General features: G+C 32.8%; 4 protein-coding genes across 4 annotated transcripts; 3 read left to right on the plus strand and 1 right to left on the minus strand.

Moving 5' to 3' along the window:
* Window positions 1–880: 880 nt before the first annotated feature.
* LOC139088959 (transient receptor potential cation channel protein painless-like) lies at window positions 881–6,861 on the plus strand. The gene is made up of 2 exons (XM_070638324.1): window positions 881–1,549; window positions 3,494–6,861. Exons 1-2 carry the CDS (start codon window positions 1,349–1,351, stop codon window positions 6,179–6,181), a joined length of 2,889 nt encoding a protein of 962 aa, XP_070494425.1. The 5' UTR covers window positions 881–1,348; the 3' UTR covers window positions 6,182–6,861.
* Window positions 6,862–7,387: 526 nt separating this feature from the next.
* Window positions 7,388–8,349, minus strand: LOC139088983 (cytochrome c-2). The gene is made up of 2 exons (XM_070638362.1): window positions 8,238–8,349; window positions 7,388–7,763 (listed from the first exon to the last, which is right to left on the minus strand). The coding sequence occupies exon 2, from the start codon at window positions 7,757–7,759 to the stop codon at window positions 7,433–7,435; it is 327 nt and encodes a 108-aa protein (XP_070494463.1). The 5' UTR covers window positions 7,760–7,763; window positions 8,238–8,349; the 3' UTR covers window positions 7,388–7,432.
* A 466-nt stretch (window positions 8,350–8,815) lies between these two features.
* Window positions 8,816–10,646, plus strand: LOC139088944 (HIG1 domain family member 1C-like). The gene is made up of 2 exons (XM_070638305.1): window positions 8,816–9,015; window positions 9,739–10,646. The coding sequence occupies exons 1-2, from the start codon at window positions 8,922–8,924 to the stop codon at window positions 9,921–9,923; spliced, it is 279 nt and encodes a 92-aa protein (XP_070494406.1). The 5' UTR covers window positions 8,816–8,921; the 3' UTR covers window positions 9,924–10,646.
* LOC139088943 (uncharacterized) lies at window positions 10,647–12,706 on the plus strand. The gene is made up of 4 exons (XM_070638304.1): window positions 10,647–10,954; window positions 11,043–11,180; window positions 11,276–11,361; window positions 12,289–12,706. The coding sequence occupies exons 1-4, from the start codon at window positions 10,909–10,911 to the stop codon at window positions 12,505–12,507; spliced, it is 489 nt and encodes a 162-aa protein (XP_070494405.1). The 5' UTR covers window positions 10,647–10,908; the 3' UTR covers window positions 12,508–12,706.
* The last annotated feature ends 829 nt before the right edge of the window (window positions 12,707–13,535 follow it).

The following is a 13,535-nucleotide window of genomic DNA, read 5'->3' on the forward strand; positions in this document are numbered from 1 at the left end:
TTGGCGCCAAACAGGTTATCGTACTGAAACATTATCCACATGTTGACTAATGATTCTAAACATACTTCTGAATAGCCGTTTTATAACGTTCATTTGAGATTTGAATAATATTTATTGTACATAGTTGAAAACCCCTTTTCATACAAAAGTTCAGTTTGTTTTTGAACTCCGAAGAATAAACATCATTATTTACAAATAAAATCTGTAAGGAAGTAATTTAATTAAACTACAAATACGACAATTACAAAAGCTGCCATGTGGACAATATTTCAATGTGAACTGAGCTAAGTTCTAGCAGATTAGTCCGATAATTTCCAAGAATCTTAGACAAATCCAGGAAAATGAGTTGCTCAACTTTTGTTGATCTATGTCACGATATAATATGAGATCATCCACATATTACGTAATAATAAGGGTAAATACGTCAGCAAGCATGTTGCAATACTTTAGAAAAGGAAGATAATCTATAAAAATCAAGCATTACACAATATTCAAATTAACCCCAAAAATTAAAAAGTTCTATCCATTCATGCTAATGAAAAAAGACATTCTCATTAACACGTTCGATAAGAACTTCCATTATTTATAACCATTAAATCAATCGATTGACATAAAAATGACTATTTTGATTGCCATCAAGTGAAAAAAAAATCACGGCAAGCTATTAATTTCCGATAAGGTGCGTGTTAGATGAGAATGGTGAAGAGAACGAAAGAAAGAGTTAGTCAAGCATGGTTGATAGCCGGAATGAACACCGAGACCTGAGAATAATAAAAAAATATTCTCATTAAAATATACAGTAACACATACTCCATACGTACGATCGGTGAGCATATAAAATACAGAAAAAAAATGAGAAAATTTCTCGTTTTCTTATTTCAGTTTCTACTCACATTTCGATTTGTTCAGTTCGGTTTTTGTGTATTATTCCTCTTTATTTTGTCTCGTTGCTGGAACTTGACTCATTCTTGTGTTTATTTACTTGATTTTTGATCAATTTTGACTAGTTTTTTGTAATTTAAATATAATGAGCAATCAATACAAATGTTCTGTACAATAAAAAGTGCAAAAGTTCATGGAAATAGCTTGTTATAAGGGCTATAAAACAACGTGTAAATTAATTTTCTATATTACATTATTTAAAAAAGTAAAAGAAGTGTGATAAGAAGAAATTATAACCTGACTGCCTACCTAGTCACTTGTCGTAGTTGACGTCGTCACATCGATTGCTTTCGTGTAGTTTTTTTTGTTTTGTTTTCTAATTATCTTCGCGTCTCAGCCGTGTACACAGTTCTAACTTCTGTGCCTTTAATAATATTCCCATCGTGAAGAAAAAAGAGTTCCAAAAATGTCAAATAATATCGACTTGTATAATGCATTTAAAAATAGAAACCTGGGAAAATTTACGGAAGCGCTGGAAGTTCACGAAGCCGATCCAAACTTTTTTGTAGAGTCAAAAGGTCGAACGGTATTTGAAATTATTTTAAGTACACCCGGCTCATCACAATTTATCAAAAAATGCATTGAATATGGTGCGGATTTTTACGTGGTATGTATAATTTGTAGTCATCGACTGTAAATCAACAGGTTTCATTTCTTCTTCATCTTATTTTCTTCATTCTAATGAGGAGGTTCCACATTTTTGGAGATGTGAAAAATACTTCATATGAGTCGTGATGGTGTAATTTTTGTTGATATTCTAGGCCAATTCAGCACATGTTGTGATGTCCTTGTAAGAAGCTTGTCAATAAACTCATCAATATTCTTAAGTTTTGATTACAGAATCATTTGAATTAAGTAGCAATAAAATTCAAATTTTTTTGAGCTATTGTTAATTACTTGCCGCTTGACTGCCGTTTAGACAACACTTCCACATGTTCCGATCGGATAGACATTCTAAAAATCAGGAAAGAACCCGATCAGTACAACAAGTCCGTTAAGGTATCACTAAGTCACCGTATTAACGGTAAGACGCAAGGTTGACCTTGACGACTTGTTTTGACTGTCTTTACCGCATTGTGTTACTCGGGCAATGGTTCCAAAGATAGCAAACCAGTCCGATATCAATTCTTGTGCTTATGGACGTAATAATTTGTGAATTTTAATGAAAAAGATAATCAAGACTATTTATTTATTGCTGCTTATATCAAGTCATTCTGTGGTCAAAACTGGAGAGAACAAGAAAAGATTTGAAGATGTAGGTAGGAGTTTAGAGACACGCTTTGATGTTTCTACAAGTACATTCAAAGATGTTCATAATCTAAGCACATTTTATTGTAAATATTTAGAAATGCTGACAATGTGCTTGAGTAGAATATTAATTTTCGTGATGAAATTGGATATGAAGACGTCCATAAATTTTTCATTAATCCAATTTCTCACAGTCTTTACTAAAATTATGAATAATACATTTAGATCAACCTGATTTATTACTCTTAGTACTTTATTAGCCATAATTCAAGCAGTTCAATGCTTCTTCTTACATCTTATTTTATAGATAAGATTAGAAACAAAAAATAGATAAACAGGAAAGTAGAGTATCAGAGTTTGTAGTGATAAAAATTTCTTCAACTTTGCTGCGACGACAATTTTATGTGCTATAAATTTACCTTTGTCATTGCTCTTAATATAAGTCCATTCAGTTCTAAGGAATTCATATTCTTAGGGCATATCTAAATTTGACTCGATTTGCCTATGGTGAAATGTCGTCCACATGGAAGTTAAATTGACAGTTTAATAAGAACCGACGTCTGTTTGTCATTGACAATCTTTATATACACCTGCATACTACTGCCAAGCAGACGCCGTGTGATTTTCTTCAATAGCACAAATCGGTTAATCGATCATGAATCCAGCCCCATGCTTGCGTGTTTGTGTCATATGGTCGAATCCAGCACAAGCGCTGAGTCATGTCGACCTGCTCCCGGACTTCGGCTCTATGAATCATGATATTCGGGCTTAATTATGCTATCCACATGGTCGTCGTACTTATAATATTTCAGTTTGTGGGGATCAAGTCTGAAGAAGTCTGTTCTCTTTCTGGTCCATTCTTCTATCCTAAAACTCCGTCTCTTATACCTTATACCAATGGTGAGTCAATCCTGTGTGCCGCTGCACACTAGTGTGCTGACAAAAATTCTATAAAATGCTATGAACCGTATGCCGGGTACGGTATTGGTCCAGGCTTCCCACCAAGGTGTGCCGCGAAAAATAAAAGGTTGCACAACACTGCATTATGCAATGTCACTCAACTTTAGACTTGCTCATTTTTTAATCCTGAACGTCAATGATAAGTAAATCATTTGATCCAATTAAATAATCATTCCAAAAATACCAAGCCACGTCAAAATTCAGAGATTTTCTAGAATAATAAAGAGAAAGTTTGATTTACCGGTAAATCTCAGTTGGAATCTCCATCATTCTCTCATGAGAAATGAAATCATTGAATGAGTCATTAAAGCATCTCACTACCTTTTCATAATTTTAATTACAGAAAAACAGCAATCAACAGTACCCGCTACATTGCGTAATTGAATCGAAATGTATTGAGAATCTCAAAGAAGTTGAGAGTTTATTTTCATATCATGATCTAAACGTAAACAGTTTAGATTCAGCACATAAAATCAAATATTCACCATATGCAAATGTTAAAGATAGTAATGGACAAAATTGCCTTCACACATTAGCCGAATGCCTTACAAATGACACATATGAAGTCATATTTCCCTTAATGAAAATTTTATTAGCTCATGGATGTAATGCAAACTATCCAAATCGTGATGTCAAGACTCCGTTTCATTTGGTATTGGAAAAACTTCCGCAGCTGAAAAATCGCAAAGATATAGCTGATTATTTTATTAAATATGGAGATCTGGATTATTATACTCATCGTAGTGATGAAATAATTGAGCTGGTCATGAACCAGAAAGTAAAATATTTGAATGCTCTGCCAGAGAAGGAAGACTTTATTGTAAATTATGACAATATGATGCAGCTATTAACAGACGATGAAATTAATAAATTTGAAACTAAATTCTTCTTCTTTAAAGACTCATGTGTAGACATGGATGAATATAAAGAAAATTGTTCTGCTTTTCTGGAAGTAGCTGTCGCGAAATCATTAATCAACATTGTTGATCTTTTGATTGATTATGGTGTGGAAATTAATCGTGTGCATAAACAAAGTAAATTCCAAATTCCACCACCATTTATAGCATTTAAGAATGCAAACGTTGGAATCTTGAGATCGTTCTTATTACGTCCAGATATCAAGCTATACTTTTTATTGAAAGGAACTGAGACGGAAAAGAGAAAAACATTCCTGCATTTATTCTTTGATGACCTTAAAAGTCGTTCATACTCAACATATAAGAAGTCAAACTTTACAAAAGAAATGACATGCGATCAAAAAAAGTGCTTTAATCTCGTTCTACAGCATGAACGTTGCGATCGCGAATTAATCAATGAGCACGATGAATTGGGTTTGCCTGCAATCTACTATGCAGTTCGATATAAAATTGATTTTATTACCATTGAATTACTGAGAAATGGAGCGTATATAGGAACAGTGATTAAGAATATAAGAAAGAGCTTACTTATTGACTTTCTTGATAGCTGTATAACAACAAACAATAAATTTGATGACGATGAAGACTTGGAGATAAAACTTAATTATGGATTTTTGACACCATCACAGCCATTAATTGATCAGAGAAAGTTCCGTAAATTAGGTAATCAAGATACACTTTTGCCTATATCCCAAAAATCACCAGAAGATTTTGAATCTCTAGTAAAAGCAGCAGAAGGTAAATATGCTGAGGAAATGAAACCGCTTGGAAAGATTGCAGAAAAAGCTGAACTTCAACGACTTCTTATGCATCCCGTACTGTCATCATTCGTCTTACTTAAATGGAATAAGATAAATTTCTTAGTCTACATCAATCTGGTGTTGATTCTTATGTACATGTTTTCATTCATTCCATTTATCTTATTATCCCAAACAACACCCAAGGAACAACGAAGTGAGAGTGTTATGTACAATTTATTTTATGTCTTATCATTCATCAGCTTATCACTCTTGATTTTTCGCGAGTCAATGCAATTCTTCTTATCAATTATACAATATGTACAGGCACGATCGAATTGGATAGATATGGCACTTATAGCATCATCATTAACAATATTACTATTCCAATGGACCATACCCGATCATATATCACGCATGTTACGCACAATTATTATCTTATTAGCTGTTGCTGAATATTTCAACTTGTTGGGTCTATTGCCACTACTGTCAATTTCATTGCACACAAAAATGTTTAAAAAAGTTTGCACTACTTTTGTAAAGTCACTGTCATTTTATTCAGTTCTGATTGTTGGATTTGCCTTTAGCTTCTATACCCTGCATGGTGATAAATATTCAAAAGATATAAATAACTATTTAGATAAAAAAGTAACGAATGGTACCAATGCAACAGTTGTCCCAATGCCAGTGTTAAATGAGACTAGATCTGATCGATACAATAACTTTAACACGGTTGGATTAGCTGTCATTAAGTCATTTGCTATGCTATCGGGTGAATTAGAAGGGAGTTACATGCATCAAGAGGGATTGACATATGGCGCACTATTTCTACTTTTTCTCTTCCTAGTCACAATAGTTCTCTATAATTTACTCAATGCGTTAGCTGTGTCCGATACTCAGGAAATCAAGTCTGATGCAAAATTGATTGATTTACATCAACGAATCTTAACAATGCAGGAGACTGAAGAAGCTGTGTTCAAAAGGAATTCGTACATGGGTGACTACTTAAAGAAGGTTATATCCATGTTCCCAAGAACTATACCTGATGGATCAATATCAATCAAGCCCAATCGAAGTCTTCACATTTATGTAAAGGACACAGAACAAATATGTCTCAATGAATGGGCTCCAGCTCGATTTAGTTTCCTTAAGAAAAATTCAAAACTTAATGCTGAAATTGTTCAGGACATACGTAAGCTTCTCGAGAAAAAGCGCGAGGCGAGAACAATCAATGCAATAAGGAAACTAAAAGAGAATCGCAATGAAAAGCTAGCAAATGACATCATCAAAATTAACGAAATGATAAGTGATATTCAAGCAAATATCACCAAGCTGCAATCTGATGTTTATAATCTTAAGAAACGTGCTAATTTGTAAATAATCTCAAATGTAGAATAATCTTACAATACTGTTAAACGGGTGACGAGAGCGAATTTTCTTAGAAAATTCAGTTGTCAGTTAAATTATACTTTTTTTTATGGATTAAATGCAATAAGCGTGCCTTAATTAGAATTTTACTATAATAGATTATTGCCAAGCCAATTAAGTTACATTCATAAATTATACATTTTAAGAATAGATTTTCTGATGATGCCTTAAAATCTTCATAAATAGAACCAGATGCTTGTTTCTAGAGCTATCCGGGGTGCCACATGACTATGGCATGGAATAGGATAAGTGAGATCCTTTACGATACTCTAGGTAGAAAGGTTGAAGATCCTAGGATATAAATATCACATTCATGTACATCAGTGGTGGGCAACCTTATATTTCACACCAGTTTTCCACTGCACACAGGTTGTCCATCACTGATTTATATTATCCACCTTGTATAGGATCTTGAATATGATAATACACAAATGCTACCCATAACAGGCAAATATTCCGCTTTTAGGTACCGTAATGGTATTTCTGCGCCATTAAAAGCTTGTTCATTGCCTATTAGGTTTCCAAGAGAGTTTCTAGTGTATGCTCCAAATTTTAGTCCTAAGTGATTCTCAGGATACCATGGATACCGGGTATTTCTAGACATCGACCTTGTCATGTCAAGCATACACCAATTTGTCGATATGATTGAAATGTTCATGCTCAATAAAAGGCATGCCACATGCAAGATTGATTATTATGCCCCACCTCGTCGATAGCTAATGTTTGATCCTTAATTCCGAGAAATAATCGCACAATTTAATCGCCAGAGTTCCATTTTTACTGTGACTATTTGACGGTGAGATGTGAGGATGAGGGTACTCTGTCAGCAACATAACCGCTGATTTTGACTCTGAATTTGTCACATCGAGTTGTTCAGATTCACACCTCTGTTCGATCGCTAATTATTCATTTATAAAGTAACAAAAAAGATAAGACTTTCCATAAAATTCCATATAAAAAATCAACAATGTATAGCTAATCAAGCGAGAAATAGATTAATTAACAACAAAAATTGCTAAATTGCTCTGAAAATTCTAAGCACAATAATAATTAAAGCTAAATGGTGATGGTCTAAAAATAAGTATATAGGAGATGTTGGTTGAAATAATTACAAAGTTTAAATTCTCTCAATAAATCGAAACTATTGTCTTGTTATATACTTTTTTTGTGTGATTTTTATTTAACTATTTTAATTTAAATTTACTTAGTTGCAGCCTTAAGATATGCAATCAAATCAGCACGTTCGTTGACCTTCTTGATACCAGCAAATACCATCTTGGTGCCAGGGATGTACTTCTTTGGATTTTCAAAGTATTCAAAGAGTGTATCTTCATTCCATGTAATTCCCTTCTTAATGTTAGCATCAGAGTATGAGAATCCGGCTGCTTGACCAGTCTTACGGCCCATAAGTCCATGAAGATTTGGACCGACCTTGTGTTTGCCGCCAGCTTCTACTGTGTGGCATTGAGCACATCTTTGGACAAAGACCTTCTTTCCCTTTTCAACATCTCCAGCTGGTACACCCATGTTTCTAAAAATAATTAATTAAATTAAATAATTACAACTTGATCAACAGCTTGTTGCATTCTGCGCAAGATCATCATCTGACTGTAAATTATGCAACTTTGTTCTCATTTTTCCCCATTCGAGGTCACCCAAATTCTCAGATTCATGAAAAACTATTGTGCTTATGTAATCATTTTTTGATTCCTTTTCTTTCAGAATGATTCTAGACGATCAGACACGTGTTAAGTCTATATTTAAAGTATTTTGAATTCCTTTCGAGACATTTTTAAGTCTTCTTTTTATTTGATCGTACAATGACATTGAAATTTATGCATTAGGTAATAAAATTTGCACTTTCAGAAAAAATGCATAAAATTGCATGTCTGGCACTATCAGTGGAACTTAATTGCTATGCTTAATCGACAGTAGACTTGTCATCAGCAATTAATGTTAAATTAAATCTTAATTATTTTTAAATAAATTTTTAATTTTAATTCACCTTTATAGTTTTTTAATAATCAGATGCACTAAACGACTGATGCAGAAATACTAAATTGAAAAAGAAAAGTTTATGTGCAAAAAGAAAATGCAATTTTCCACTGAAAATTTATTCCCGTGCTGCAGTTTTAAAATTTTCACAATCGTTATGCGACGTTTACTTTGATTGTTTTACTAGACTAGAAATCAATGATGACATGATTATCTTACTAATTGATGCAAGTTAAATATTGATTGTGCATTGGAAAACACAGCAGCAAATTAGATAAATAAACATGGATGAAGTTTCTACAACGATTTTATATTTTTCAAATTTCTTTGCATGTATTCGTACGAATGGGTGTCATCGGATATTCTCTCATATTAATCAACTCATTGATTTTTTGATATTTTCCAACGGATTTCAAATATTCAAATTCTAACGGTACTTAAAAATTTGAAAAATCTTCATGAATTCGCTCAATTTTAGGCAAATTCATTTCTCGATTTAATCCGTTAAATTTTCTGTTTTGACAACAAATTTCAATCAAAAGCTACAAAATCATCAGTTAATAAACTTTTTGGAGAATATAATCTTTGGATTATAAACAGTGTCACCAATATAAGCAGTCTTATTGCAAAGAATAAGTCAGAAATAATTTAGTTTCAATAAAGTTTTTAAATTTGATAGACTTAACTAAAGAAAATGGCTCAAGAAAAAAATTATGTATTCCGTGATGAAGAGGAGACAAGCAGCAGATTGTCCAGAAAGGCAAAAGAATCTCCATTTATGCTTGTTGGTAAGTGAAAAAATGATTATGAGAAATATTTGAGATAATCGCGAAATAATTTGTGGAATTGATTGTATAAGTTAATTAATTACTAAATTGCACAACTAAGGTGTGAGTAATTAGAAATAGGAACTTTCCATGACCTTGACATTCAATAAATCTATCACTGTCATTAAAATTTTGGCAGTAAAGTAAAAGTATCAAATTTCTGGAAGTTGATTGCATAATTAAACAATTCACGGAATCTCCTGTGGATGGAAAAACCAAGCCTCCAGCGATGAAAATGAAATATGTATTTCATCACTTTCGTTGGAAAAATACAAGATGATTTAAGATCTATTAATATCATTGAAAAAAAATTACGTCTAGAAGCATATGATTTTCATGGGAATGCTCTTCTCATGACGTCAGAATACACGCGACGAGTATTTTAAGTCGCGATATAACGTAAATGATAATTCAATGAGAGGGAAAATTTTACGTGCCTGATAACAAAACAGCATAAAATCAATTTTCATTGACATGGTACAATGTACCTTAAGCCTTCCTTGATGCATTTGATTTCCTTCCGACAGATCAAGAAAATGTGATATTGAAAGATTTTAATAGCCGTGTCATGAGCAAGATGTTCGCCAAAAATAACGACTGATACACATGACGTATAAAGTCATTCGTAATCAAGACGACAAACAAAATGTTTTAATGTGATTTTTGTTTTTAATCTCATTTTAGGTATTGGAGGCTTAGTATTAGCATGTGGATTCGCAGCATACAAATTCAAGCACCGCGGTGAAATGTCAACCAGTGTATTTTTAATGCAAACGAGAGTTGCAGCACAAGGAACAGTTGTCTCATGTCTTACACTCGGTCTTCTATACAGTATGTTCCAGAAGCATGTACTTCATAAGGATGACTGAGACGAAAAATAAAGCGAAAGTCAATTTTGTAATATTAAGGACACTATTAAGTTATTAAGGAACTGAAAAAAGATTTAAGTCACTCACACGCTTACTTATAAAGAGAACACAAATCCAATCATCTAGTATCTATGTCATCGAATGACATTTTATTTTAGGTTTTATTTAGAATCGTTGTAGCCAATTGAAGCCCAGTTCTATTAACTATTTATTATTACTTAATTAATTTAATTTATGATGTTTGGATATGCTCATCTAATAATCATGGACAAAATTAGTCTTACGTTTTGGTGGATATTGAACAACACCTGAACTTTATTAATAGTGTGACTGCATATTAATAGCAATAATAGTCAGATGACCTAAGTAGCCTAGGAAATTTTAAAAAAATCTGATTTTGAGCTTTGCAAACGGTATGTCCATAAGAATGAATTGCACATCCAAATGTCATCCCATAAATTATTGATTAGTTAATGAAAAAATTACGTCATTAAACAACTTTGGTGCTAAGAATCTCTTGTACAAAGTTATTAAAAAAATTAAATTCGATACAAAGACCTAGTGTAAATTTAAGATCGTGTGACATTAAGATGATTTATGTTTGTGGCTTGTATGAATGCTTGTTAAACAAATCTGATGAATTTTCATAAAAAAAAGAAGTGATGACATGTGATTGAAATTAAATTAAATAAATTAATCGTATGGATCAATAACCGATTATAATCAACAGGTTGTTTTACTCATAAATTATAGTTTCTTTATATTTACAGTGTGCCTTATCAAAACAATGTTCTCTGAGAAAAACAATTTCATTGATCCTGCGCATTAATGTCCACAAAAAAAAAATCGCGTACAAACTTTATTTCCAAGGCTCACTCATAAAAAAAGTATTAGAATTTTTCGTGTTATCAGTTAAAGTGTAAAAAATTCATTTCATAGTTTATTGTGCATCTTATTAATTTCATTAGTGCCCTATAGCCTCATAATGCGCCTACAAGTATCACAATTCTTCATTTTTGACCTAGCAACAGGTTTGTTATTCCGTTTTATGCTTAATTGAAAATTTCTTATCACTTCAATCGTCCATATGTGAATAATTTTTTTTCCTTCTTCTTTTAGGTGCTAAAATCATTGGAGGTTTAGGGATCTTGAAGCATTCACTCGCAATTTTACTTATTTATCTTGAGACAATTGACTTATGGGTTCTATCCAACGATAAAATAGTTTCTGAGAATATTCCGACTATTGCTTTCACATGTAAGTTTTAGTTACATAAATCAGTCATAAACTAAGTTCTTCCTGAATTATTGATATGAGAATTTTCCCTATTTTTTCCCATTGTCAAATTATAGTCGCAGCTTTTCTACTTTTCATTGGACTCATAATTAACGTCATTAATATCGTGCTGTCATATCGATTATTTAAAATAAATGAAACTGTAAGTTGATATAATGGAAGTTGCGTGATGCATACGTGATTTTGTTGCTGCATTTTCTGAAGGTTGTAAGGAAGGCGTTACATGCTCATGTAATGTCATTTTGTTTGTGTTTAAAAAAGGAACAAATTTTCATGTCAAGGAGTCACGAGTGTTTAGATACTTAGTCTACAGGGATTTTATCCTTAATATACCATGCTCTTCGTCACTTTCTCTATTGTGTTGCACTACAGTATCGCAATACAGTTTTTACTGTGTCGCAACATGGTCTCTCCAGTGTCGCACCATGGTCTCTATTGTGTCGCAACACGGTTGCTACTGTGTCGCAACATGGCCTCTACTATATCGGCACATGATCACTGCTGTGTCGCAATACGGTCTTAACTATGTCGCAATATGTTGTTTACTGTGTCGCAACATGGTCTCTACTGTGTCGCAACATGGTCTCTATTGTGTCGCAACATGGTCTCTACTGTGTCGCAATACTGTCGTAACTGTGTCGCAACATGGTTTCTATTGTGTTGCAACACCGACTCTCCTGTGTCGCAATACGGTTTTTACTGTGTCGCTTCATTTTCTCTTCTGTATCGCCACATGACCTCTACTGTGTCGCAATACGATCTCTACTGTGTCGCGACATATTATGTGCTACGACACATGTGTCGCGGAATGAAAGATCAGATGTGTGGCGACACACTGTACAAACAATTATCAATATTGTAAATTGAGAGTTATTAATAGACTAGCCTTGATTAACTTCTTTTTGACAAACTCCTGCCATACCGAATCTCATATATGCATTCCAGAATGTGCAACAAACTGCACAGAGGAAAATTGCGCACTAGACGATCACGTGTGCATTCTTTTCCACTCAATACACCAATTTTCCATGACCTTCACTTGCATTTATCCAATTTTTTTCTCTCACAGAATCATATCCAAGATTTATCCAACTGGATTTATGGGTCAAGAACTTATCTAACACTTTTTACAATTTACTTCATCGTGAAAATTTACTATTCTGGATTTGATATGAAGACTCTTGGACGAATTATATCGTTTTGTTTTGACTGTTACTGTTATCTATGTGTTATGTCTCTACGTGAAGACTATAAACAACGGGCTAGTTTACTGGCATCACAAGCATAAGACAATAATTTAATATAATCAAACAAAAAAAAAATATGAAACTTTAATGGACTAATGGATTGACAAGAAACGGAAATTAAATTTATCAAATATATATTCTATTTAAAAATTTTTTGAGTGTAGCGTGTAAAATATCTTGAAGATAAAAAAATAAAGAACAAGAAATATTTTGATGTGAGACTTATTGAACAACTAACTACCTAATTAGTTTTATTAATAATATTACTTGTGTCTCTAATTACTGTATTGATTGTATCAATATTTTCAGCAGGGTATGTTTGATTATTAGAATCAATTATTGAGTTTAGGTTATTAGGAAGTAATTTTACTGTTGGAAGTAAAAATAATCTAAGGATCAAAGATTGCATCCATTCAAAAATATGCAGAATATTAGAAGTAAGTCTGTGTATGGAACGAGATCGCGTGTGCGTCCATATAACTCATGAAAGGAAGCTGTAGATACAGACAGTATTGTACTAGGAATCAGGAATCGATAAGCAGTAACCTGCGATAGAGCTGGTTCAAGACGACATCTATGAGAGGTCATGGATCACAAATGATCTGTACGACCAACGAAGGAATTATGAGTTAAAATTTAGCTTCTGGCGATAGCAAACTATTCAGAATATATCAACTGTCGTCTAGTATTCAAATTGTATTTCCAAAATGAATTGGTTGATTTTCCCCTTATATAGTTGTCGACCCCTTCATATAAATATTTTAGTCAATTTTTAAATTTTGAAGAATAAACATCATTTTTACTTAAATACGTAAGGAATTTCTTTAATTTTACTTATTAATAATTGTTTACCGTTGTAGGCATTATCTCCTCAACACAAGCATCTGATTTTCTAACTTAAATAACACAAATGTCCATTTCGTTTCCGATTTTCATTCCTGTGGCTATATTTTATGTTGTTACCGGAAATACAGTAAAAGAAGGGGTTAGAATGCGTACCTAATAAATAGTACTTGTAAATAAAATTAGTTCAAGGAAGCAAAATGTCAAATTTGTTCAACAAATTTAA

The sequence above is a fragment of the Chironomus tepperi genome, unplaced genomic scaffold (assembly GCF_022539635.2).
Source record: "Chironomus tepperi strain 1889 unplaced genomic scaffold, CSIRO-AGI_Ctep_v1 contig_172, whole genome shotgun sequence".
NCBI lineage: Eukaryota > Metazoa > Arthropoda > Insecta > Diptera > Chironomidae > Chironomus > Chironomus tepperi.

What these genes read in the sequence shown, in the direction of transcription:
- LOC139088959 (XM_070638324.1), top strand. Translation starts at nt 1,349, where the DNA reads ATGTCAAATAATATCGACTTGTATAATGCATTTAAAAATAGAAACCTG. An exon ending in ATGGTGCGGATTTTTACGTG is followed by an intron (nt 1,550 to 3,493) that starts GTATGTATAATT and finishes TTTTAATTACAG; the next exon opens with AAAAACAGCAATCAACAGTA.
- LOC139088983 (XM_070638362.1), bottom strand. Translation starts at nt 7,759, where the DNA reads ATGGGTGTACCAGCTGGAGATGTTGAAAAGGGAAAGAAGGTCTTTGTC.
- LOC139088944 (XM_070638305.1), top strand. Translation starts at nt 8,922, where the DNA reads ATGGCTCAAGAAAAAAATTATGTATTCCGTGATGAAGAGGAGACAAGC. An exon ending in ATCTCCATTTATGCTTGTTG is followed by an intron (nt 9,016 to 9,738) that starts GTAAGTGAAAAA and finishes ATCTCATTTTAG; the next exon opens with GTATTGGAGGCTTAGTATTA.
- LOC139088943 (XM_070638304.1), top strand. Translation starts at nt 10,909, where the DNA reads ATGCGCCTACAAGTATCACAATTCTTCATTTTTGACCTAGCAACAG. An exon ending in CATTTTTGACCTAGCAACAG is followed by an intron (nt 10,955 to 11,042) that starts GTTTGTTATTCC and finishes TTCTTCTTTTAG; the next exon opens with GTGCTAAAATCATTGGAGGT. An exon ending in TCCGACTATTGCTTTCACAT is followed by an intron (nt 11,181 to 11,275) that starts GTAAGTTTTAGT and finishes GTCAAATTATAG; the next exon opens with TCGCAGCTTTTCTACTTTTC.